Source organism: Anarrhichthys ocellatus, unplaced genomic scaffold (assembly GCF_004355925.1).
Source record: "Anarrhichthys ocellatus isolate YVR2014 unplaced genomic scaffold, GSC_Weel_1.0 scaffold4, whole genome shotgun sequence".
Taxonomy (NCBI): Eukaryota; Metazoa; Chordata; class Actinopteri; order Perciformes; family Anarhichadidae; genus Anarrhichthys; species Anarrhichthys ocellatus.
Window position 1 is genome coordinate 10,825,027 of NW_022280034.1, and position 23,591 is coordinate 10,848,617.

Below are 23,591 nucleotides of genomic sequence, written 5' to 3' on the forward strand. Positions count from 1 at the left end.
CACATCCTCTGAAAACAAGCAGAAGACCTACTTACACATGCGGAGTCCTTTGAAAGCAGTCAGTACAGTGTACTGTATACCATAAACATGAAACCTTCCCAGGCCAGGACTGTGTGACGTCCTCTTGTCAGTCACTCTTTGTCTTTCATTGCGTCTCAGACATCTTGTCCAACAAGTTTCTTTACTCAAGAAACTGCTGTGATGTGTGTACAAAGCTGTGCGGTTGGGTGGTTAGTCAGAGATGTATTGCACATTGCCTAACTCTAGTGAATTGCGAAATAGGACAATAAAATGTTGATGGTCAAGATGATTTTTATGTTTTTCAAAGTAAAATAATATACAGACTATACTGTAAACATATTGAATGTACATATATACCTTGCTAGTGAAATTAATGACAATGACATGCTATTATGTCATTATGTTATTATTATCATTTAAGTTAATAGCATCTGTAATGTAATACAATGTTACGTTTATTCTAGGAATGCTAATCCCAATCTACAAGACTTCTGTGTACCAAAGAACTTGATCAAAAAAGAAACAAACTAAAAAGCATATTTTGAACAAATTTCTTTTGTCCTCCATTTGCTTCATGTAATTAAATGCGTCTATATTTACAATACATTCCCTAATCACAAAATATATAATAATAAAAAAAGATAATATACAATTGAAACATTTTAAGTGTATTTGAAAATGATGGCACATGTTTACACATGTATGTTTTAGCTTTTTATCTGGTCTTTTTCCCTTTGTGTTGTTGACACGATAGCGCCTCTGTGAGGCTATACTTAGGTACAGTGCAGCTTTGAGTCAAATGCTAACATCAGCACATGCACACAGATGCCAATGCTAACAAACTGGTATGGCTGATTTAGCCGGTACAGTGTTTACCACGTCCATCATCTTAGTTTAGCGTTTTAGCATGCTAACATGTGCTAACTAACTTTAACCTGCTGGTGGGCTCGATGAAAAGTCGGGGTCATTAGGATCAATAGAGTCATCAGGGTTCATCCTCGGTGCACCATGAATGACTGTTCAAAATCCATTTGATAGTTGTTGAGATATTTCAGTCTGAACCAACGTGGTGGACCAACCAACTGCCACACACACACACACACACACACACGCGCGCACGCGCATGCACAGAGCATGGCAACAAAAAACACTGTCAATCAGATGGATTAGAGGCAAAACAACTACACTTTTATTTTGAAAATCAATTCCCTTAGTCAAAGTAACTTCTATGTGCCTCTACATAATACTTATTGAGTAAACATTAACCTTGTGTGCTCCCATCATTGTAACCTGTTCCTGGGTCATCGCCATGTATCGTTATCCGCTGTTTTCATTGTAATGACCTAATGACTCAAACATGATGGCAGTAAATAAATATCCTCTCTTGTTCTTTTTTGTTTCATCTGAACGCGCACACATGCATGCAAACACACGTACACACTCGCACATATACACATACGGCTCCTGCACAAACAGTACATCTAGTCTTGGATAATTCATATTGCAGAAGCACTCAAACCAAAGTAGGTTAGAATATTAAGGCCTTAACAAATTTTACATTTCAAAGTGGCTGGGAACAGATTATATCGGAGTTACAAACTATATTGTATAACAATAATTGTTATTTTTGGAAGATTTGTAACTAACTGTAAGAAATAAGTTTAGGACAAAGTCTATTAGACAGTATGACGTCACTCTGCAACTTCAACGTAATTTGCTGGGTAGAAGCCCTCTTTCCCTCCGCTCAGGACTCCTCGACACCAACCCTGGTCATCCTCCTCCTCGACCTTCAGGAACACTTCACCTGGGATCACAGAAAACAGAAGTCTGTTAATCGATGTTTGTGTTTCAATAAATAGTGAGTTATGTGTGTCATGATACGCAAAGTTTTAATTTTTAGTTTACTTTGACTTTAAAGTACTACCAACCAACATCATGGGAGTGTTCCGACTGTTCTTATTATTTGACACTTTGACTGTACCATTCAACTCTAGCGGCACAATGCATGTTTAAGCCATTGCAAAAATGCCAGAAGATGTTGTTCCTATTAAGGCCACTTGGTGTCTGCTCTAAATTTCAGTAACGAATTATATCACGGTCAAATGTGAATGAAGAATTACATATACAAAGTTTTAGCGGTGGAGCACAAAAGACAGCTCTCTTTAAAAAATGTACATTCCACCATTTTCATGTAAATCGCCACATACGGCCACAAAGAGAACATTCTATAAAACATAAACTAGCCAACCATATTATGAGCATAATAATGTCAACAAGCATCTTATAACGACTAAAAACATTTAGTACATGCACCAAAACATAAAATGTTACCCAATATTCTTCCAAAATACAAAGCATGTGCAATTTTCAAATAGTTTTTTGATAAGTTAGGAATAGAATATATTTTAGTTAGGAAATATTATTTTAGAGTGTGTGTTTTAATTTTATTTGATTGACTGTTCTGTTTGCTTAGCTCACCTCAGCTTGTCTTAGTTGTCCAGAAGTGTCTGGTTACTAAACTTACTGAAGCCTTGCAAATGGTACTTTCATGTTTTTTTGTTAAGAGAAACCTAGACTTTGGCGCCTCCTTTTTTGCTCTATTATAAGGCTTCAGAAAATGTAACCAGAGATGGGAGACTTTAGCCAAATTGCAGGTCATTTCAGCGAGGGTGTTCCTATTGGCTTCTCTACAGATGCGAATGGGTGTGTGTGCACGCCCCTTTGGGGAAAGCATGATTTAACGGCAGAATCACAACCCAGATATCATGTAATGTAACATCAGTAAACTGCACACAGCACATGCATGTTTACTAGCCTGCCGTCATTTTAGAGGGATGGGATGCATTTGTTGTGGTCACACTGAAATTTATACTGATGCAATGTTTGTAATTTATTATAAAAATCCTATTATAGCTTTAAAACACTGAGAATAACACTACTGTCTGATACATTTGAGTGTCGTCACATCACACTTTAGGTGTCACCTGCTTTAAAGGACAGCTCATCGCCCTCCTCTCCCATGTAGTCATACATAGCTCGCACCTTCACACCCCCGATCATCACACTAACAGGAGAAGACGTGGATGTTTGAACAATCAGAAATACACAAATATGAATTGGAATAAAATATATGTTGTTCTTTTTTTTAATCATATATTGAAAGAACTACACGGGATTACTTACGGTCGATTCTCTTTTATTTTCATCTTGTCTCTTTTCTTTCTATCTAGCTTTTTTATTGGTGGGACCCATTCCTGATGAAAAAGATACACGTTTAGGTATCAAATTTATCAACACTTTGCTAGAGTAAAACAGCTACGATAAATGCAAATATTCACACAAAAATAGGAAAATATATTGTTTATATGGCCGTGCATTTCTTTAACTGAGGTAAGCACAAGAAAAACAACACAAGAAGGTTTACACAAAGCAACAATATACATTTTAGAAGATCAGTATGTCCACATTTAGTTCATGATGTCTCTGATGTAGGACTCCAAAAAAGTCTGTTTCTGATAAATACTGCATTTACTTATTCCATTGTTGGAGTGCAACATTGTAACATACATCAATCTTTGGCCAGTCGGTGGGCATGCCAGGACCGTGGTTGTTCTTCCACCATTTCAGATCATCTTGCTCATTGATGGACATCAGAGTGTGGTGGAGCTCACTGTACACCGCCTTCACACTGACACAAGGACACGATAAATACACAGAGACACTTGCTCAGCACTATCCCCGAACAAGCAATTTATTCACACCCAGTCACCTGATGGCTGCTCACCTCTCATTGTTGGTGATATCAAGATGTCTGTGGATGGAGAGGAAGGCCTGCTTCAGAAAGCTGATCCTCTTCCTCTCCTCCTCCTGGGACTCTTCAAAAATGGCTTCCATCTCCTCCATGTAGCGAGGTGTGTAAGACGTCGCTTCCTCCAGCAGTTTCTCATAGCGGTCTCTAATCTGTAGGCAGGGCACAAAACTATTTTATGACGAAAAGTAAAACATCTACTGCGTTTGAATGAAGGATCATCTAAAATGTATCAATCATCTGGTGCTCTTTACTGTTGCCATGTTGGGCTCCATAAACACAGAGAAGTGTAACAATAACACATCGCCATACAAGGCAAATGCTTGGAACAGAAACTTAAGGCTGGGGCTTGTGTTTAGAGTTGATAGTGCAGTACCAGATGCAGCAGGCCAGCAAATCCTTCTTGGAATGCAACATGTTTGACTTTGTGGCATGTCGTGAATCAGTGATTGGGAATTTAAATGTGCTGTGAATGAAGCCCTTATTCAACATGCATGACCTGGAGTGCAGTGGTGCAGTGTTTTAACATCCCTCCTCACCTTTTCTTTGTCCTCTGAGACCATCTCTCTGGCCTCTGTGATTTTCTGCTTTTTCTCTGGACTCATCTCAGAGTTTTCGTTAGCTTGTTTTTCTTTGTCGAGGGCTGTTTGCTCCCTCTGACAGGACTTGTGATACACAACGCGGGCCTTCTCCAGCTGATAAATACACATTCACACACATATTATTTACTTTAAGGAAATTAGATTTCTTATCGAACACTAAATATGAAGCTCTGGGTAGAGGATGGTTATGCTATGCTAGACTGGAAACAGGAAGAAAACAGCTTGCGTGGCTCTGACTAAAAGTTTAAAATATATATTTTAAAAAAACGTCTAAAGCTCACTAATTAACATATGATATCTTATTTGTTAGATTTGTATAAACAAACTTAGTGATAGTGTGTACAGCCGGCATATTTTAAGATCTTAGTCTGTGATCTAAGAGATTTATTTTGTTTCTGTCCAGTTTGAATGAAAAGTGTTTGATGATGAGTTAACAAGGCTATTAAGCCTCTTAGTTCGGTGTAAAAGAGAAACCTGAATTAAAAAGGTGTACAGTTGTATTCTTCAGTTTAGGTGTAAGAATATTTCCTTCATTGATTGTTTTTAGGGTTTAATTTGTTTATTTATTAGACTTATTGAAATCCCTGTTCGCACACAAAGCATTCTTGTACATGTATAGGCACAGCCTGCACGGCTCCGCAGGAGGAGCAATCAGCTTTCTCCGTCAATATAGCATGCACTGGGTCATGTATTTCTTTAGTGGAATACATACCATCCACCCTGATTGGACAGCCACATAAAAGATGGTAAATTTTCCCTTAATTGTACTTTCATTTTCATTCAAGTAAAAAGCAGTGCTTTTAACAATTATGGAAAAAATGTATGCATAACTTTTAGCAATAGTTTACATTCAATGAAGTTGGTAAACTTAGTTTACAAGGGATTATGTGGTGGACACCAAATCCCCTTAAAACCACAATGTGTCAATACAACTTGTTAATCAACGTACATTTTATGCTAAGTGTAGCTAACTGTCTCCTGGCTGTATCTTTATATTTAATGTAAAGACTTTTCAAAATTCTTTTCTATTATCTATACAATATTCAGGGCATTAATAGAGCAGCAAACAACTATTTTCTATCTAAAGATACAGTGGAGTAATGTCTACCCGAGTAGAAAAAATTGTCTGTCTGTCCGTCTGTCTGTCTGTCTGTCTGTCTGTCTGTCTGTCTGTCTGTTGTTATCAGAGCTTCTCTCCGCTTTGTTGACATAGCCAGGCCAGTCTTGTGTGCTTTTTAGTGCACGTTTGTGCGCGAGAGCGCGCCCCACTGTGGCTAGCTCATAGCCACCATAGCACCCATACGGTGGTTATAGTTACTAACGCCATGGCATCGTTGTAGTGCCCACTCTGGTTCCGGCTTAACACTGTTCGCTGTGTCCATACTGTTGCCGTCGTCTGCACTGTAAGCATTGTTTGCACTGTAAGCTTCTAGCGGCAGGCTCAGCCATCACAATAGATACGCTCTGAATTTTGTATTGAGCACCATTAAAACATATTGAAAATCTTTTGTTGCTCTACATGACAGTTCATTTTTGACCTTTGAAATAGGAGTTTGACAAAAAATCCTATTCTTTTCACATTATTCTGAGCTTTCAGTTGCTTCTTGTGGTTTTCATCTGCAGATGGAGTTGCCAATTGATACCTTGTGCAAACATTTGCTAATAAACACCATGAAATGCAAAAAAATGGTTTCTTTTTGAGTAAAGCAGCCATTGCTACTTCTGACCTCCATCACAAGCATGTCACACGCACACGCACCTTCGTCATCTTTTTGGACCAGGGTTTCTGCGCACGAGAAAAACTTGTGTTGTTGTTGTGGCTCTCCCTGAACCCACAAAATAGTTTCTTTGGAAAGGTCTCCTTCTGCCAGGTTTTCACGCGGCCGCCTTCCTCCACCATGAGGGACTGGGATATGGAGGAGTGGAGGGCGGACAAACGCTCGGTGGAGGTGAAGAAACATTGCCATGCCCTCATGAGGGAGCCATAAAGTGGTCCTGGGAAAGGAGAAAAAAAGACTGAGGAATGAAATAACAGAGCACAGAGGTCATGGAACCAGCAGAGAAATAATAGACTCCCATTTGTAAAGTTTCAAACAGGCACAGATGCAGCCATTTAAAATACATCATGATGTTATTTTAAGCCGATGTCGACTGAGATGATCAAAAAGACCTGGGAATGCGTGTTCCCATTTTCAGGCTACCCATCATGCAGCTCCTAATACTTACGAGAATCCACTATGGACTTCCACTTGCTGCTCCATTGGCTGAGCTGCTGGGCGTACTGTTTCTCTACTTTTGCTCTCTCTGTGAAACAGGCCACAATGTCGTTGCAGGCCTGGAAGGACTGTTGAGTTCGGTGCACTGTAGGCACATAATTTCCTGGCTGAGAGGAGGAATGGTGATATGTAAGAATAACAACCCTGCAGAACTCAAGTATGTACTGTACATTCCCAAACACACATGAGGACCGATTTAGTTTAGCTATTCCTTGCATCATAGTGTTGTTAGATTCAATCATAAATATAATCCTCACCATCCAGAAGCTCTGTTTCTTGACATCCTCCGGCGGCTCTTTGGGAAGGCTCGCCATTGTAGGGAGCGTGTCTGTCTCAGAAAGTAAGAGATAGCCGTTTGTGTTACACGAGAGCCTTGCTCGACTGGTTAAGATGCATAATGAGCAAGGAAAGAGAGCGTGTGGCAGACAGGTGACATTGATAATCACGCAACAGGTCGGACGTCTACACTATGTGCAGATACAGCAGGCCGACTTCCTCATAAACAGAACTGTTCCTCCTGCATGGCAGGCAAGTCTGATAGGAAATAATTGGCGGCTGAAACCTTACAGTGTGTGTGTGTGTTAGTGTGTTGCAGAGCTTATTGCCATAACAACTTTGATGATTCTGACGAGGTGTTATTTACACTGTACAGTGCTTGGATACATCCAAGAAGCCCCCTGGTTCGGTAAGAGGAGTGTCATGCAGTAGCAGACTGGAATTCACAGGGGTGGGATCTGCCAGTAGGAATAGAGCAGCTGCTCCAGCATTCTTCCTGTTGCCTTCCCAAAATAAACAGCACGGAAAGGTCATCTTTCCCTTTGCTCTGACTAATACGAGGCCTAACAGAACCAACTGTCGCCCACTCTTACTCTTCCTGCCTATCGATATGGAGATCATGACCGCAAGAGCAAGATTTCTGCTTTGGCATACAAATGGGAATGCAGGATTTAAAAGGAATTCAACTGTCCTGACATTTTTGCACAGCTTGTAAAGCAAAGCCCAAGTGTAGCATATACATTGGAGGGAGATTGAACAAAAGAAGAGAGCTGCATGCACGAACACGCAAAGGACGCGGTCACATTCAGGCCTATTTCTGTCTGAGTAACAAGTTGGCACATTGCTGGCTGAGTAATATGAAAGTGACTAACCACACCTCATCACAAGACTGAGCATGACGGAGAGTTAGGCTCACTTGCTGGTGTAAATGCATATATTATCATGTCATTCCTTCTTTTTTTCAGTTACTATGAGCTCCTGCAAGTCGAAACATGGAAAGGAGTACCTGAAGGCTCAGCTTAAATTTCCATTTTTTCACTTTGTCTGATTCTGTTATCCACGCAAAGGAAAGGAACATCTTATACACTCATTTTATCTCACAGAATCATTCATATCAAAGTATTTTGATGCTAAAAAAAACTCCATCCACAAGCATTAAAAAAAGAAGCAAGAAGTGGCAACAGAGCAGTCATGCCTGGCAGCACTTACATTTCTCTCTGAATCACCAGTGATTACTCAAGTGACCACTTGTTACTGTAGTTCAAGGGCCGAGGATTTTCTCTCCATTTCTCTGTCCGTCTCCCGCTCTCTCAGTGTGCCTCTCTTCCTCTAACACATGTTTCTCTCTCCGTTCTCACTGACCCAATTTTCCCTGGGCACTTAAAGTTACACACACACACACGTTGTCGATCTAAAAGTGGGCGTGAGACACCGAGACAATACAAAAATTAACCAAATCAGAGCCTTTGCATGGTAATCACTCCGCTGCTAATTGGCTTCAGGGCAAACAAAGAGGGAGGAAGAAACTTACCTTTCTTGCTCTCCTGTCAGCTGCGATATTCTAGTTCACAGTCATGAACTCTTCTTCCTCTTTCTCTTCTGTTCCCTACTTTAACCCCATCCTTTGCTTCTTTGACTCACTGGCTTCACTCCCTATCAGTTCTGTTTAGCTCTTGGACTATCACCCTCTCACTTACTCTCCACTGTAGAAAAACAGCTGGAAGAATCCCCCTCTCTCTCCATGCCTGTCCCTCCCCGTCTCTCTCAATATGGTGCTAATGAGATGCTGAACCTTCTTTTTGACCGTTCGCTGGTCACAGAAACGTGTCAATGTGCCACAGAGTCATGTGAGCTTATTAGTGAGTGTGTGTGACAGCAGGGGGGTGGGGGTGTCCCATGAACTGCCACATTAGGCCTATATGCCCCTTTGTGACCTGCCATTCTCTCCGTGGTCAGGCCTAGAAAGAGAGCATGTCAAAGACAGTACAGTATGCAGCATGTTCACCACACACTTGTTGTGAGATTTTACTCTTCTGGATATCAACCAGAAGTTAAAGGAGAACACAAGAGTTACAGTTCACATACTGCTGTCTAGATCTGCTTTATATTCCTCAGTCTTTTTGAGATACATGCTGTGTGTAATCAGGTTTAAAACAGCACTTGTTCTTAACAGCTTATTCAGAGCCAGAAAAATTCAAAGGACATTCACCACCCACCATACATGAGATATTGTTACTCACTAGTGGTTGCAGAGGGTTAATATCAGTTTGGGCAAGTGTTCCTTTAGGCTCTACAGAATAAGGAGCCCTGGAAAGAAACAATTAAATCCTAATTATTCATTAAGAATAAGAATAAAATATTTAAAAAACAGTTTGACAGTACAGAAACAACCAGAACAATGGAGCGCACACACCTATGGGACCTTGGAAGGTCATAGAACTTCTATTTGAGATTATCTTTATATATATATACACACGTTACATATATTGAGTCTCAACTAATAAATACCGTTTTTTTTAAGAGACAATCTGTTTTTTAAACATGATATCGAGCGTCGTACAAAAAAAATCTCAGGGTGATGTTAGGTTTCTACTATAGAAACAAAATTTAAGTCAAGCGACACTTCTATCATCAATTGATTATGGTAATGATATATATGCATGCAAGTACATCCTCTGAAAATGTTAGGAAAGACCAAGAATCAAATTGTAACGTAGCATGATATTCTAAACCCTCATCGTGGTGTGAGGTAGAAATAGATTATTTTATAAGCATGCAAGATTTTAAAAACAGGATTAAGGATTAGTTGAGCACTTAATGTACTTGTCCTGACACTGAATGACAATTCTTTGGTTAAAGCAATTTGTTGATTTGTTTGAAGTCTGTCATCTCATTCTTTCTTCTCTTTTTATGTTGTTTTTAACTTTTTGTTAAAGTCTGTTATTTGTGTTTTGACGTGGTGCTTCTGTGAAACAGTTCTGCTGCCATCTCGCTCATGCAGGACCCACTTGAAATAAGACAAAACATCTCAATGGGATTCTCCTGGCTTAATAAAGGTTAATAGAAATGTGTGTCGACTACTTTTGCAACACAAAGTTCATCACGGACCATCAATCAGAAAACTTTGCCGGTACAACCCAGCACTACCACTGCCCACACTGCCCACACTGCCGGGCGCTGGGTGAATTTGAGTTGCTACAGCTTACTGAAGGTCAGTCTCCAGAGCTGCCGCTCACTCTCCTCCCAGAGAAGTAGTCCCCTAGTGTAGTCACGCTCCACAGACTACACTGTGAACAGCATCCATTGAAAATACAGATGGGTGACAAATTAGAGGGAAAACCTGATTAAATAAGTTAAAAAACATAAAGAAGCAGTTGCTTGATGATGACATACTGTGGCCTGCGCAGTCAGCAGATCTCAACCCAACGTGTATGGGAGATTTTAGACAGCTCTCTCCTCCACCATAATCCAAACACTAAATGAAGAAACATGTTTTGGAAGAATGGTGTACATTTCTTTTTGTGTTTTTCTCTGTGGAAGTTTTTTTTCATACTGTGAGAAGAAAAATAGCAGCTTGTGGCCTCATCCCCACAGAGATAAACAAGCCCTGACATCTATAATTTTGGTAATTATGAGCAGACTCCTCAGTTAGAGAGCTACAAAGCAAAGGCAACCTGGACAACTGGCAAAAACTGGCCACCATGCTCAGCAAACAATCTCACACAATCTCCTTCCAAGCTGTTTTTCATTCTTAACAGGTGTCTTTCAGTGTGCTGCATAAATGCAGCCACTGCTTGCTTTGAATTAAGCCATCTCATCTTCTCCCTCCCCGCAAGCTCTACTCTTTTGTCCTATTAGCTCACCGAGCCTGATGGGAATATAATCCTGGACCTGAAAACAATGTTGTGTTCAACCACCGCAGGGCTGAGAAGAGCTGCTGCCAAATTACTCAATTCAAACACAGCACTTTAAATTGGATCATTATGTGAAACTGTCAGAAGAGGGAATCCAAGGAGAAATGAGAATCACGACAGGGCCATATTATATTTTAGCATTTATTTCAACACCTTAGTTGTACCTCTATTATATAGTGTATCAGTATATACTTTATTTTATTCAAAGCAAAACTCTATTTATTTATATATATATATATATATACCTTTTATCTCTGCATATTTATGCTCATACTGTATGCAGTCATATTCAATATGCATTTTACTAGACCTAAAAAACTCTTTTAAATCATAGTATGCAATGCTTTCTACACTATTGCTCAGTCCTTCACATTCTCAGAATAGTTAATCATGAGATAGCAGTGAGGCAACTCAGCATGAGAATACAGAGTCATCATTTTAAACTCACATAGAGAGAATACACATTAACTAACGTGCGTCAGCTTCACTGGGGTTCACCACAGGGCGAGCAGTATAGAAAGCATTTACAGAAAATCAAAAATGAAACAAACAAAACAAAGCTTCAAAGAATTTCTCCACACTATTTGGAAGACGGAGATTCTTAAAAATGTTTAAATACTTAAATATTATATCTATTATACTATATTTGTATGTTATTGTCATCATCATCATTACATATAGATCTATAAATGATGTGTGTTTGCCTTACAGTTGAATTCACTGCAGGGAAATGGCTAAACTGGCATGTTAAAAAAATTCTGGGAGTTCATCTTCACATCAAAGCAACATATGTAGTATTTGCTTTAAGTTTGAAAACTGTGTTTCTTTTTGAGGGTTAATGTGTGGAACGGGGAAACACTGGGGATTGTCAACTATTGAGAAAAAAACAATATTTTCTGACCATTATAAATATGTTTTGGAAAAGGCATTAGAAAGAGAAAAGTGTTGGTCAAGGAAAGCGTTTGGCTGACGCACTAAATCAGACACACAGAGACTCACAGAGGCTGAAGGTTGAGGTTCAGGTAGTCAGAGAAGCAGTAAAAAGCCCTTATTGATCACTGCACCTGCTGTGTGAGAGAGAGCCGTCAACATTATGGCATCAAAGAGGACGGATCCATCCCTTGACCTGTGCTATGGCAATTAACACCAGTAAAGAAAAAAAAAAAAAAAAAAAAAAGACGATTTGCAGTTAAAAATGTCATACAAACCCTTTCAATTCCTCTTTTATACATTTCATCTCCTTTCTATAGAATAATCAGGAAAATAATAAAAGGTAATTTCACAACAATATAATCTCAAAACTTGTACGTCCTCATTATGCACAACTTCAATTCAACAGTTATAAATACCCTGACCAGTTTGAAATGAATGATTGCGATAAGCACTTTGTACAAAACATATGGTTCTACTATAGTAGTGAATCCCGTTTAACATGTAAGATATATTTAGTGCTCGCAAATACATACATACAAAGCTTATTGGGGTATCCTTTGGGGTAATATGGCAAAGATATAAAGAGAATACCAATATTGTCTACCATTTTATCTATCATCATTTACAAACAAATCTCTCATATTCTGACTTTGGCTCCTGTACTCAGCCATTTGATACTCTGATCTGCTTAAAGCTTCAAATATGATGTTAGGATGGCACTGTTTTACCCAGAGTTTCTGGCTCAGCCACAGTCAGTAACACTTTATTGGGGTCTACCCTTTAAGCAGCAACTTTTCCATTTTTCTTTGAACTCAGACTGAAGTTTTCTCAATACTGCTAAACAGCAGATGGTGTGAGAATCCATCTGTCAGTGTGTGTGTGAGAATAAGTGTGTGTGTATATGTGTTTGTCTTTTACAGCACAAAACGGCGTGTTAATTAAATGCCTGTCCATCAAAAGTTTTAAAGTATATTTTCAGTTGAAGAGCGTCATTTTCATATGATATTCATAACGTCCTCGTACCCTTTCTTGACCAAAAGTCATCCCACAAATTTCAACAGTATTCTCTAAATGTGGAGCCAATTTGAAAGAAAACTCCCCCCAAACACATTCAGCCCTTCTTAGTCTAAGTTCAACACAACCTGTTGATGTCCACTGCTCTTCTCTTGCACATCTTCTGTTATTGTCCATCTTTGTCAATTAGTTTCTCTCCCTTTCTTTCATCTTTGAATCACCCCTTCACTCTCTCAGTCTGTGTCTTGGAGGGAAGTAGTGACATGCAAAGGAGAGGAGAGCCGCCTGGGGGAGAGAAGGAGGGCAAATCAATAAGAATAGAAATGAAATAAAGGCGCAGCAAACTAAATAGGTTTGATAAAACTGGTAAATAAAGAGAAAAGGGTCGGAGGGAAGATGAGATAACGTATCAAATTATATGCATCTAATGAAGAAAGGGGACGGCCCAGCTAACTTGACTGTCCTTCACCATCCAGTGCTTCCTTTTTTGACCTTTGACCATATTGCCTCTATGTGTTCCAGAGTCTATTAGTCCTCCCTCACCTGTCAGTGAGTTTCTTCAGCGCCCTCTCGATGTTCATGCGGTGTCCCACACGTGTCACTCCCAGGTCCAGGAAATCATCCTTGGTGAGCGAAGGCAGATGTGATCCATCTATCTCATTGTCTATAAAACGCTCTCTGTGTTCCCCCAGGTTTAGGTAAGCCAGCCAGTCGGCCACATCGTACTTGGTCCAGTAGGGCAGGGGCTTGACAGCAAAGGGTTTGGCTGGCGCAGGAGGAGTGAGATGGGGATAGTTGAGGCAGGATGGGCTGAGGGGCAAGTGTATGGGGGATGAGGCTCCAGAGAGAAAATGGGTGGGGGAGAGAGAGCGGGAGACAAGTAGGGGGTTCGCACTTGGCACACCAGATGGGGAGAAGATTGGAGGAGTTGAAGTCGCGTAGGTATCTCCTAGAGGGATTCCAGGCGAAGGAGGGGTGAGGGGCCCGGGGAAGTCAAAGGGGTTGTTGTAGATAGGTGTAATGGGAAGGATTGGGAGAGAGGAAGGCCTGGGAGGAGTTGGGTTTGACTGTTCAGTGTTATAGATAAGAGGACTGGGAGCTCGCCGTCGTGAGACTGAAGACCGCATCTCCTTTGTGGGACTGCACTGAAAATCAAAAGTCTGCCCGCGCAACTTGGACCGATGCTTTGGCGACGTTGGGTATGGGCAGTAGGTCGGAGAATGGGGAGGGTGTGCATGAACTGGGGAGGTAGGCATCTGTGGAGATGGGGAGCGGGTCCAGTTGCGTTGAATTGGGACTTGAGAGGATGGGGAGACAGAAGGAGTGGCCGACAGATTTGGTGTTAGGATCTGACGATGCTGTGGAGAGGAGGTGGGTAATGGCGAGGTGGAATGGCCAGAAGGGGGGCTATGAAATACATCCGTGAAATCCGCTGAATACCTGAGAGACAGACAAACAACAAACTTCAGTTAAAAAAAGCAGATATGCAAACTTTCATATTAATATTAAAGGCCGGTTAATGAAAACAAACAAACCTATGCATGGTGGGTGACTTTGGAGTGTGGCTCCAGTCATCCATGCTCTTCATATGTTGTAGCTTGGAGCTTAGCTCATTGATGATGCTCGCCTTCACGCCAGCAAGAGGGGAGTGAAGTCTGCGGCCCTCCAAAACGATACCACCTCTCTGTACTCCATCTCCACCTTGCTCATGCTCACCAACCTCAACCCAGTTCACCGACCGAGGGTCTATCTGCCTCTCTAAGCAGGCAGCCAGAGAGGTGTTGAAGCCATCCTCCATTTTGGATCGACTCTGCTTGCGCTTCCTTTCATCTTCGAACACTTCTAACCTAACATCGTCCGGGTTGCTTGGTCTGTGCAACTGCAAAGGAGCAGGGTTGGTGCTGTTCTGCCTACGTAGTGCAACAGGCGGGCACCTCCCTCCTCCCTCCTTGTAATGAGTCATCCTTGGAAACACTGGATTTGCCAGTTTGGCACTGTGCAACTCAAATGTTTGCCCACCTGAGTAGGTTGTGCAAGGATCCTGATGCTCACTTCCTCTCTCTCCCTCTTCTCCTCGCCCATCTCCTCCAATCCCTCCCCTCTCTCCTCTTAGCCCACTCAATCCCAGCATTTCTAAATGGTGGTCGCTACTGCTGTGACTGTCAAGCTCCTCAATCCCAGAATCCACCACGGCATCTTGCCAGTCTCCACTCTTCGGTGTAACAGTAGGGTGATGAGTATGGTCAGCGGCTTTGCCCCCTGTGCTGAGGCCAGTCTTGTGCCCGGCCATGGTCATACTGTAGTCAGAGGATCCTGGTGAGGTTGTGGTGGTGGGGGCTGCAGTGGATGTCATGGTAGTGGTAGCATAGGTAATGGTGGCTGTGCCTCTATCCTGGGCCGTGATGTGACCACCTACTGAGGGGTCGTTAGAGCTGCCATAATAGGGGTGAGAGTGAGACATGGGCTGGGGTCTGTGTAGTGAAGTGGCAGGCAAAGGTGTAGCGGTGTTGGTAGTGGCGGGCGGAGGGGGAAATATCTGTGGGGACGGATAAGATGGAGAGAGAGCCGATTGTGTAAGGTTGGCCACCTCACTGTCATAGGATGTAAGGCTGGAGGCAGCAGAGTCCCCACCCTGTGAGGAGGGTTGGGGAGCATTTGAGTGCTTGCTAGATGGAAGAGAGGGTGGAGGAGGTGGTGCAACAGCAGCAGAGTGTTGACTCCGGTGTTGATGCTGCTGAGGATACTCCTGGACTCTCTCCTTCTTACCATTAGCAAACTGTATAGGAGGGGGCAAGGGATCTGAAAAGACAAACTCATCCTCTGCATCTATTGAGGGAGCTGGTGGAGGGAGAACCATCAGTCCTAGACCTCCACCCGCCCCTGCTCTAGTTTCATGCGTCTGTGCGGGGGCTGTGGGGACAGTATACTGAGGGACGTAGCTGGTGTTGGGAGCACTATCCATCTGCAGAAAGGAAGGTCTTCGGGGTGCGGGTTGAACCGGCGGTGGAGGAGGCTGCATGGGTGGAGCAGGTCTGCTGTCATACACCTCCTTTTCTCTTTCTCTCTCCCTGGGGCTCTGTGGGTAATACTGGGTTGAATACTGACTGGTTCGGTCCTCTGAGAAGCGAACTCTGAGACCCTCCCTTGGCGCTCCTTCCTTGTCTCTCTCCATCCTCTCCCCACCTCCTCCTCCCAAACGTAATATCCTTGGTGACTGTGGCCGGCTCATAGATGCAGGCGAGGTGGTGGCGGTGGGGGAGCTTAGGTGGACGGATACAGGGGAAGTGTAGGCAGATTGTGTAGGGGTTGCAAAAAGTGAAGGAGTTGGGGTCTGAACAGGAGTAGGGAATGCTCCTACTGTGGACAGCTGCCGACCAAAGTGTCTCTCCTCTCTGCGTGTCCTGCGGTCATCTTTTAGGGCCCTCTCTCTTGCAGCTAGGGCCAAGCCAAGTGGGGACGAGGGGTCAAGAACTTTCCCTGTAAGTGGGTGGATGAAAGTAGTAGTGGCCTGGGTGCCATACATTGAGGGAGCTGACTTGGGCTGGCCATCCTGACCAAGAACAGGGGAAGAATACTCAGGCAGGCCAAAGGCTGGGGGCATGCTGCTGGAATAGTGGACATAGCTGTCTCCCGAAAACATGCCCTCATCTATAGACTTGGAGGGCCGTAGACGAGGGGTGGGCACTTCCATTTGTATGCCCTGTAACGGCTGAATTCTTGCCCCTATTGCTCCTCCTCCCTCCTCTACTCCTCCCTCTGCCTCTCCTTGAATGTCCTCCTCAGTTGATAGGAAGAAAGAAGCACTCTTTCTTCTCATATCTCGGAAACGTTCTCTTTCCCTGCGTGCCCCTCCTCCTCCAAAGGCCGTACCGTATGTTGACGTGTAGTCCAAGTTTTCCAAGTTTTGCTGCGAGGAAACAGATGGGGCAACAGTTGATGAAGGCAAGGATGTGGGTGTAGGGGGCTGAGGTGGCAAAGGGGTGAGTGGTGAGGGTAGACTGGTGTTGGGGCTGTCTGAGGTCGTATCTGCTGAGGTGTGGTCTTCAACATGGCGGAGGGGCTCAGCTTCCATGCTGCTACCCTGGCTGCTTCGCCCACTGCTGCTGGTTGAGGGAGCTTTGACAATGATGGTGGGGATGGGGATGGAGCTCTTCTCTTTGGCTGCAACTCCTTTTCCTCGGTGCTGTCTCAGCCCATCCTCCACTTTCGACTGTTTCATCAGAGCTCCTCGACCACCCCTCCTGGTTGTACCCCTGCCAACCCCTCCACCCTGCTCCCGGTTGGCCATGTGCGGGTGATGTTGCGGTGCTGGTGGGGCCTTTGGCTTAGCACTTGTTGGTGGTGTAGCACTGCTGTAGCCTCTCCTTAACCCTCCCATTTTGCCACCACCTCTCCTGGGCGCCTCCGGCTCTCTGACACCCAGTCCATCAGATTGTCTGCGGAGGGTGGGGACCATGGCCTGCTGGTTCATCCCACCAGGCCCACCCCTCTCCCAGCCTGCTTGAGTAGCATGCCCTGGCTGGGACTGGAGCTGGTAGTGGGCTTGAGATACAGGGGGTATGGGCATAGCAGGCCCTCTCACAGGATGAGGGCCTGCTGATAAAGGTGGCTCTGGGGCAGATGTGTTAGGGGGTGGGGGTATCTCCTCCGGTCCCGGCACCGACAGGCTGCGAGCCAGTTTCATAGCGGGTGGGTGTAGATACTGTCTTTCCTCCTCTGTTACACCTGAGAGCAAGAAGACAGGTTTTTATATAATTAAAAAGAAACTATTGAGCAGGCAGAAATCTTTCCATGACGATTGTCATTACCAATAGATTTTTGACGTATCATGACTGCATGCTGAGTGTGGCCGGGTTGAAAATGAGCTTGGTTGTAGCCAAAACCTGGTCCGGGCTGCACCATACTCACTGATGACTGATGCTCATAGGGTTGCTTCAATTGTCGAAAAACATTTTGAAAAGGGACAAAAAGAGAATTTGAAAGGAAGAAAGGAGTAAAAGAGAGAAGAGGAAACATTAATAACACATAATCAAATCTAATTGATGTCGGCTGTTAAGCTGATATACAGTATAATGCAATATAAAAGAACCAGTCAGTCTGAGTATTGGAGTATCAGGCAACAGAGCATGGATGCATGAACACAAACTGCCTCACACTTAAATAAATGTTTTAGTGTGGTTGATCCATTGTCAATCATTTTCTATAAAGTGCAGTGAGAGCAGGAGAACGTACACAGCTGAAAAACAGAGCTTAAGACCAAGCCGCTTTAAACCTTTTCTAGCATTAGTCACGTCCATGACTAAATATCTGCTGTATCCTAAATCAGCGGAGAAGCTCTGTTGTATGTGAATATGGTATGGAAGCAGGACCATGATTAGGGTAACGACCAAAACTATGACCATCTCTTTTCCATTCTCAACAATACCTCATTGGAGACATTGGGAACAACACTCTTGCTCCGGTCCCTCTTGCCTCCATGACCCCTCTGGCCCTGGTTGTCTGGAGTAATAGTGTGTTGGGCAGCAGACAAGATTTCATCCAGTTTATCTAAAACAAAGACCAAGCAGGGGCAGGGCAGGAAAGAAATGTAGAGAGAAAGTGAGAGTGAGTATAAAATAAAAGGCAGAAACATGAAAAGAAGGATTCCCTCCCATCCCCTCAAGGTTTAAAAACACCCTTTTACAGTATGACAAGAGCGGTGAGAGAGATTTCTTACTTAGTGCCATCTGATAGACGGTCCTCTTCTTATCAGGACCAAGAGAGGACTCGTATTCTGAAAAAGGAGGGAGAAAAAGGAGCATCAAACAGGCTAACTTTTAATTAAAGCTCAGGGGCTGATGACTGGTAACGATTAAGGCTGATATTCACCTGCTTTCTTTTTCCATGGAGACGCAGCTGTAGCAAACATAATTTGGAAAACAGAAATTAGGTGTGACTAGAACTGCTGTGTAGTCATGTGTATTATTAGGCAGTTGACATAGCTGGATGAAATACATACTCGGACACATGTGATGGTGTGAATACTGATGTGATGAGAGGAATGGTGATGGGGACGGAAATGATAATGAGAGCACACAAATCCGTGATTCTCCCACCTTTGTCCACTGTATGCAGAAGCATATTTGGTCCAAAAGAAAAAGAAAAAGAAACAAACCAATTTGTGACTGATGGCACCAGACCAGTATCATTTCACAACCTGTTCAGTTATAACCTTTGTTATTCATAGTTAATACCAAACATGCAAATTAATCTAAAAGCTCCTTTCACATCAAAGTATTGCTAATGAAAAAAATGATATTGCCCCAGTAATGGATAATTCTCTTGGCTATCTGCATCATCTCAGGTTCAAATTTAATGATGTGTTTCCCTAATAGTGCCCTAGTAGTGTACCATCATCCAGCAGAGAAGCTGATAACTCACATTTCAAATGTGACCCCCCCAGAAAAAAAAAACTGGTGGGGCCTATAATCTTTTAAAAATAATAATTTCTTTCCCCCCCATCCTTTTAATTATTTGCAATCAAGCCTTTGCCTGCCCCCCCCCTATCACCTTACCCATGTCTTCCAGCTCTGATGTCATTGACTTGGAGCGCAGGGCAATGGCAGGAGGAGTCAGTCTTTTAGTCTGCTGCGGGGCTGCCAAGGGAAGCCAGCCAAATGCAGACTTAATGTTTAGTCTTCTCGTATAAACATGCAGTCACCATTGACAACCACATTCAAACAGGCTTTTAAGGCGAAGTAAACACGCAATCAGCTTTATCTTCACATCATAAACATGGGATGGAAATGACATACGAGGAAAGTTTGACTCGTACCTCTCTTCCGAGCAGTATCCTCCAGTTCAGGGTTTCGAGCAACCATCACAACTTTCACCATAAGGCTGTTGCTGCCCTGTCGGATCATATTGACCACCTGCCGGTGGCCAACCTTCACCACATTCTGGCCGTTCACCTTACAGACACAAAGACACGGAAGGACTTAATGAAGAATGAGCTGATCCACTTAAATGAAAGAAGAAAAGAAAAGGTAGGTACAAGCGAGTGGAGCAAAAAACTGAAACACACTTTACAGAATAACTGAGGGGCTTTTTGTGACCACTGGTTCACTTTGGTAATGCAGCTTTCCCATGTTTGGCATATGTTGTTGCAGATTTCAAAGACTTTTCTTCAAACATACATCATTTTCCAGTGTTTTGGACGAGTGCACCAGCAATTCAGGCAGCGACTACAGTAAATCACAGTTACAAAGGCTTGGGCAGCTACAGAAGTGACTCATATTAGGTTGAATACTAATTAGCAGATATGTCAGCTTTAATATAGGTTTGACAATCACAATTTTTAGAACTGAGTTTTTTCAGTAAACTAACGGGAACTTTAACAGGTACAAAAAGGCCAGAACGTTGCTGCTTGAACGGGCATAGAAACATGAAAGGGCATAGGTTTTATGCCTTAACTGATGTCCCACATTCACAGCCCAGCGAGGACACACATTTTGGTGGTGGGAGGAAACCAGAGCACAATCGCGAACACGAAGAACATGCAAACTCAACACTGACTCTTCTTGCTGTGAGGTGGCAACATGTGTGGGTAACATTTTGAGTAATAGTAACAAAAAATAAGTAAAAATTTGCAATCACAATCTTCTTTTCTGATCTCATAGAAATCCAATCTGCGCCTATCAGCTCACCTTAACTTGCAGAGTGCGTCTGGAGGTTCAGCACCCGGCTGCTTAATGATCGATGTCTTAGTTAATCAGACGCTGAATACACAAAACATTTAGAGACAAACCGCTTTCTTGTAAATATGGTCTGATGTGTTTTATCAATCAAATTGGTATTTACTGCAAGCTATTTTATTGTAAAGTGGTCCTATTGTCCACCCTGCAGATATCACTGATCTGTGATCAGTTCAGTGCATCAGTATTGGTGTACAGACTTCTCTTCAGGCTGCCTGGTCTTTTTCATTTCCTATATTTCCCAGAATGATTTGTGACACTCTCGGAGAAAAATGCCAGCACTTGTTGCATTTATTAGTGGGATTTTTTAAGTAAAATTGTATTCCCTCACTCAAAATGTAATATAGTGCTTCAGGTTCAGTTTGTGCGTTAGTGTCCAAAGTGCATCTGGTCCTTACCTCGATGAGGAAATCCCCCATCCTGAGGCCCGCCCTCCAGGCCACACCCCCCTCATCGACAGACTCCAGGTACTGCAGCGCGGGGAACGCTGGCGTTGGAGTGAACTCTTCTATGGGAGTCTGAGCTGCAGAAGACAAAATGTTAAGCATGAGTGGACACATAACTACAACATGGATTTGAGAAGAGGGAGGGTTAGAGGGATATAAAGAGAGAAAAAGAGCATACGAGACTGAGAAGGCTATAGAGACAGAAAAATATGAGGCAAATTTGGGTGAAGAGGCTCACCTTTGGCTCCCCTAAGCACAAAGCCAAAGCCCTCATTGTCTTTCTTCTGCAGGAGCACTGTCTTCTCCTTAATGATGTAGTCACTTAGAAAGAGTAAAGTGGGAGCAGAGGAGAAGGGGATGGAGAGAGACAGCGAGAGAAAGACAGAGAATAGGAGAGAAACAGAGCTATATGACTTCTATATCAACAGAAAAGTGTTATTGTCATGCAAATAAAGCCTTTTCTGAATGTGTAAAACAGCTATACTGCATCACATTATGATATCACACTGCAGCAAAAGAGGTTGGCTTGAGAATGTCATACAAAAAATGCTGGTGCACAAAAGGGTTGATGTCAGGGATACAGTTAGTGTCACAATGGGAGGAAGTGTATATGAGATGACATTCCATACTATGGACTAATCCAGCTAGAGCTGACAAGCACTGGGATGGGGGGGGAACGGCACATTAGAAAAATGTGCACACACACTTCCCTGATAATGGAAACTTCCAAATGCACCTAAATTGCTGCATTAGCTTTCGCTGCCTCTGGCAGCTTTTGCAAGGATAGTGTTTTACCGACTCCAGCGCTACCACTACCGGTCATACATGACACATCACATCATGGAGCAGAAGACATTGGACAGACCTCTGATCTTCCTCCACAAACAGATCCTCTTGCTAAGAGACCACAGCCTCGGAGGGCAGAAATGATCACAGACTTGATGCAAGCTTATCATCACACTTACAGTAGTGTAACAGCTGGCCCAGCAAACTCCTTCATTATTCTATTACCATGTCTGGGACTTTTGGCCAAGCTGCTTTACAACCCTTTCTCGAATATAGGACCGGTTTTAAATGGACTTCACACTGCCACACACAGCCACATCTCATGACTCATTTCTGGACTTGACTTTCCAACAATGTCAATTCACCCTGGTTATGTTAGAGAGCCCGGGGCTTGAGCAGAGCTGTATGATTTAAGAGGGATTCCAGATATTTCTTTCCGAGGCAGCTCATTCCAGTGTTAGTATGTGCTCTTCAACTTAAACCAAACTGACACTCCAACTGAAATCAAATCAAAGGATTTGATTTCCTAGAATGGATAACTGTGAGTGAACAGGATAAGTTGCCTGGTAGAAGAATTGTCTATATTTATAGTAATAGTTTGACTCCCAATAATGCAGTGAAAATGCTCCGGGTATACTCAAGGGGAATACATGTTTTTTCTTCTTCTATTAGACCCTCCCCCTTTTCAAATGGGAATTTGAGGTGAATTCTGTGTGCGTTCACACCTGGACCTTCATGAGAAGTAGTGTACGTAAATAGGAGTTTTCAGCCATGAATTCAATAATTCCGGGTATTGCCTGTATACTCTCGGGCTCCATACAAATTCTCAATTACAATTCTCCTTCGCTTGAATCAACGGACCCAAAACCGTGGTGCTAAATCCAACTTTAAATCTCTAAAGTAAACACAACCATTTGATTGGTTTCCTGACAATCAAGTTGGCAGGGTAACTTGGCCATGTAACCCTAAATAAACCCACAATGTAACATTTAAAAACGCCAACATTTTGATTTATTTTTTAGTTTTAGGCAGCAGATTTAAATATTTTCTACGTCTGGCAGAGGACCCCATCACTCCAACTTCATTCTGCCTCCGCCACTTGTGAAACACCCATGTGTATACAGGTCCTAAAATAACAAAAGCAGTAATAGAATATTCCACACCGCCTCTTACAGTACAGACCCAGCAAGGTGTTGTGTATTCAAGAGCATGTAATAAAGTTTGGCTGTGGAATCACAGATCACACAGAGGTACAGCGGAGGCATGAGCGTTGGCCTACAGGCCTGAAGATCCAGACTTCGACACCAAGTTGTAACTTTAGCACTGAACAGACGATCGCTAGTTTCCCCTACTGAGGTCCATCCCTTGTGTGTTCTCCATCAATGTTACTGTTTCGCCAACGCACAGCCGCCTTCCAGCCATCTGCTCCTCACACCTCATTCCTTTTTCTCTCACCCTGTCCTCCACCATGCTTTCCCTCTCTGAGGATCAAAGTAGCAAAGAGTGGGTGGACAAATCCATTGGGCTCTTCATCCATCCACTTCTACAAGGGGAAATGTGGCCTGCGTTGGTCCTCCAGGTGGTCTAAGTTGTGTTGCTGGCTTGCAGTAGCACACCTGATTTCCTTTACATATTTAAAAGCCATTCAACTTGTATGTCACCACATTGACCACTATAGCCTGGCCAATTAGGGCCATACAAATCGCAAAGTCCCTGGTTAATCCCTGTAGGCTTGTAGGACACACTCTTGTCTGAACTGGCTGCAATGAAGCTGTAAGCCTA

General features: G+C 43.0%; 2 protein-coding genes across 7 annotated transcripts in view; both read right to left on the bottom strand.

Moving 5' to 3' along the window:
- Positions 1-294: 294 nt before the first annotated feature.
- On the bottom strand, positions 295-8,609 carry LOC116381163 (protein kinase C and casein kinase substrate in neurons protein 3). 3 transcript variants are annotated; one of them, XM_031843050.1, is made up of 10 exons: positions 8,515-8,609; positions 6,965-7,035; positions 6,658-6,814; positions 6,191-6,426; positions 4,369-4,524; positions 3,806-3,981; positions 3,589-3,709; positions 3,205-3,275; positions 3,006-3,085; positions 295-1,825 (listed from the first exon to the last, which is right to left on the bottom strand). In XM_031843050.1, exons 2-10 carry the CDS (start codon positions 7,019-7,021, stop codon positions 1,713-1,715), a joined length of 1,167 nt encoding a protein of 388 aa, XP_031698910.1. In that variant the 5' UTR covers positions 7,022-7,035; positions 8,515-8,609; the 3' UTR covers positions 295-1,712. The 3 variants fall into 3 exon arrangements, with proteins under 3 accessions (XP_031698910.1, XP_031698911.1, XP_031698912.1); XM_031843051.1 differs by lacking the exon at positions 8,515-8,609 and adding an exon at positions 8,193-8,487; XM_031843052.1 differs by lacking the exon at positions 8,515-8,609 and having other exon boundaries at positions 6,965-8,154.
- Positions 8,610-11,077: 2,468 nt separating this feature from the next.
- The window catches only part of LOC116381162 (SH3 and multiple ankyrin repeat domains protein 1-like), a 37,694-nt gene continuing 25,180 nt past the window's right edge, over positions 11,078-23,591 (bottom strand). For 2 of the 4 annotated variants that reach the window (XM_031843049.1, XM_031843046.1), the window contains 12 exons: positions 21,262-21,344; positions 20,976-21,100; positions 19,659-19,794; positions 19,399-19,479; positions 18,940-18,948; positions 18,713-18,739; positions 18,561-18,617; positions 18,270-18,391; positions 17,653-17,776; positions 14,380-17,569; positions 13,388-14,284; positions 11,078-13,129 (listed from right to left, as the gene is read on the bottom strand). In XM_031843049.1, the coding sequence (XP_031698909.1) occupies positions 13,078-13,129; positions 13,388-14,284; positions 14,380-17,569; positions 17,653-17,776; positions 18,270-18,391; positions 18,561-18,617; positions 18,713-18,739; positions 18,940-18,948; positions 19,399-19,479; positions 19,659-19,794; positions 20,976-21,100; positions 21,262-21,344 (4,903 nt within the window). In that variant the 3' untranslated portion in view covers positions 11,078-13,077. The remainder of the gene's footprint in view (positions 13,130-13,387; positions 14,285-14,379; positions 17,570-17,652; positions 17,777-18,269; positions 18,392-18,560; positions 18,618-18,712; positions 18,740-18,939; positions 18,949-19,398; positions 19,480-19,658; positions 19,795-20,975; positions 21,101-21,261; positions 21,345-23,591) is intronic. The other 2 variants (XM_031843048.1, XM_031843047.1) reach the window with 1 other exon arrangement.

Excerpts from the sequence above, each read along its gene's own strand:
- LOC116381163 (XM_031843050.1), bottom strand. The coding sequence starts at position 7,021 with ATGGCGAGCCTTCCCAAAGAGCCGCCGGAGGATGTCAAGAAACAGAGC. Across the intron at positions 4,525-6,190 it reads GGTCCAAAAAGATGACGAAG|CTGGAGAAGGCCCGCGTTGT; the intron begins GTGCGTGTGCGT and ends TGTATTTATCAG. Across the intron at positions 3,710-3,805 it reads GATATCACCAACAATGAGAG|TGTGAAGGCGGTGTACAGTG; the intron begins GTGAGCAGCCAT and ends TCCTTGTGTCAG.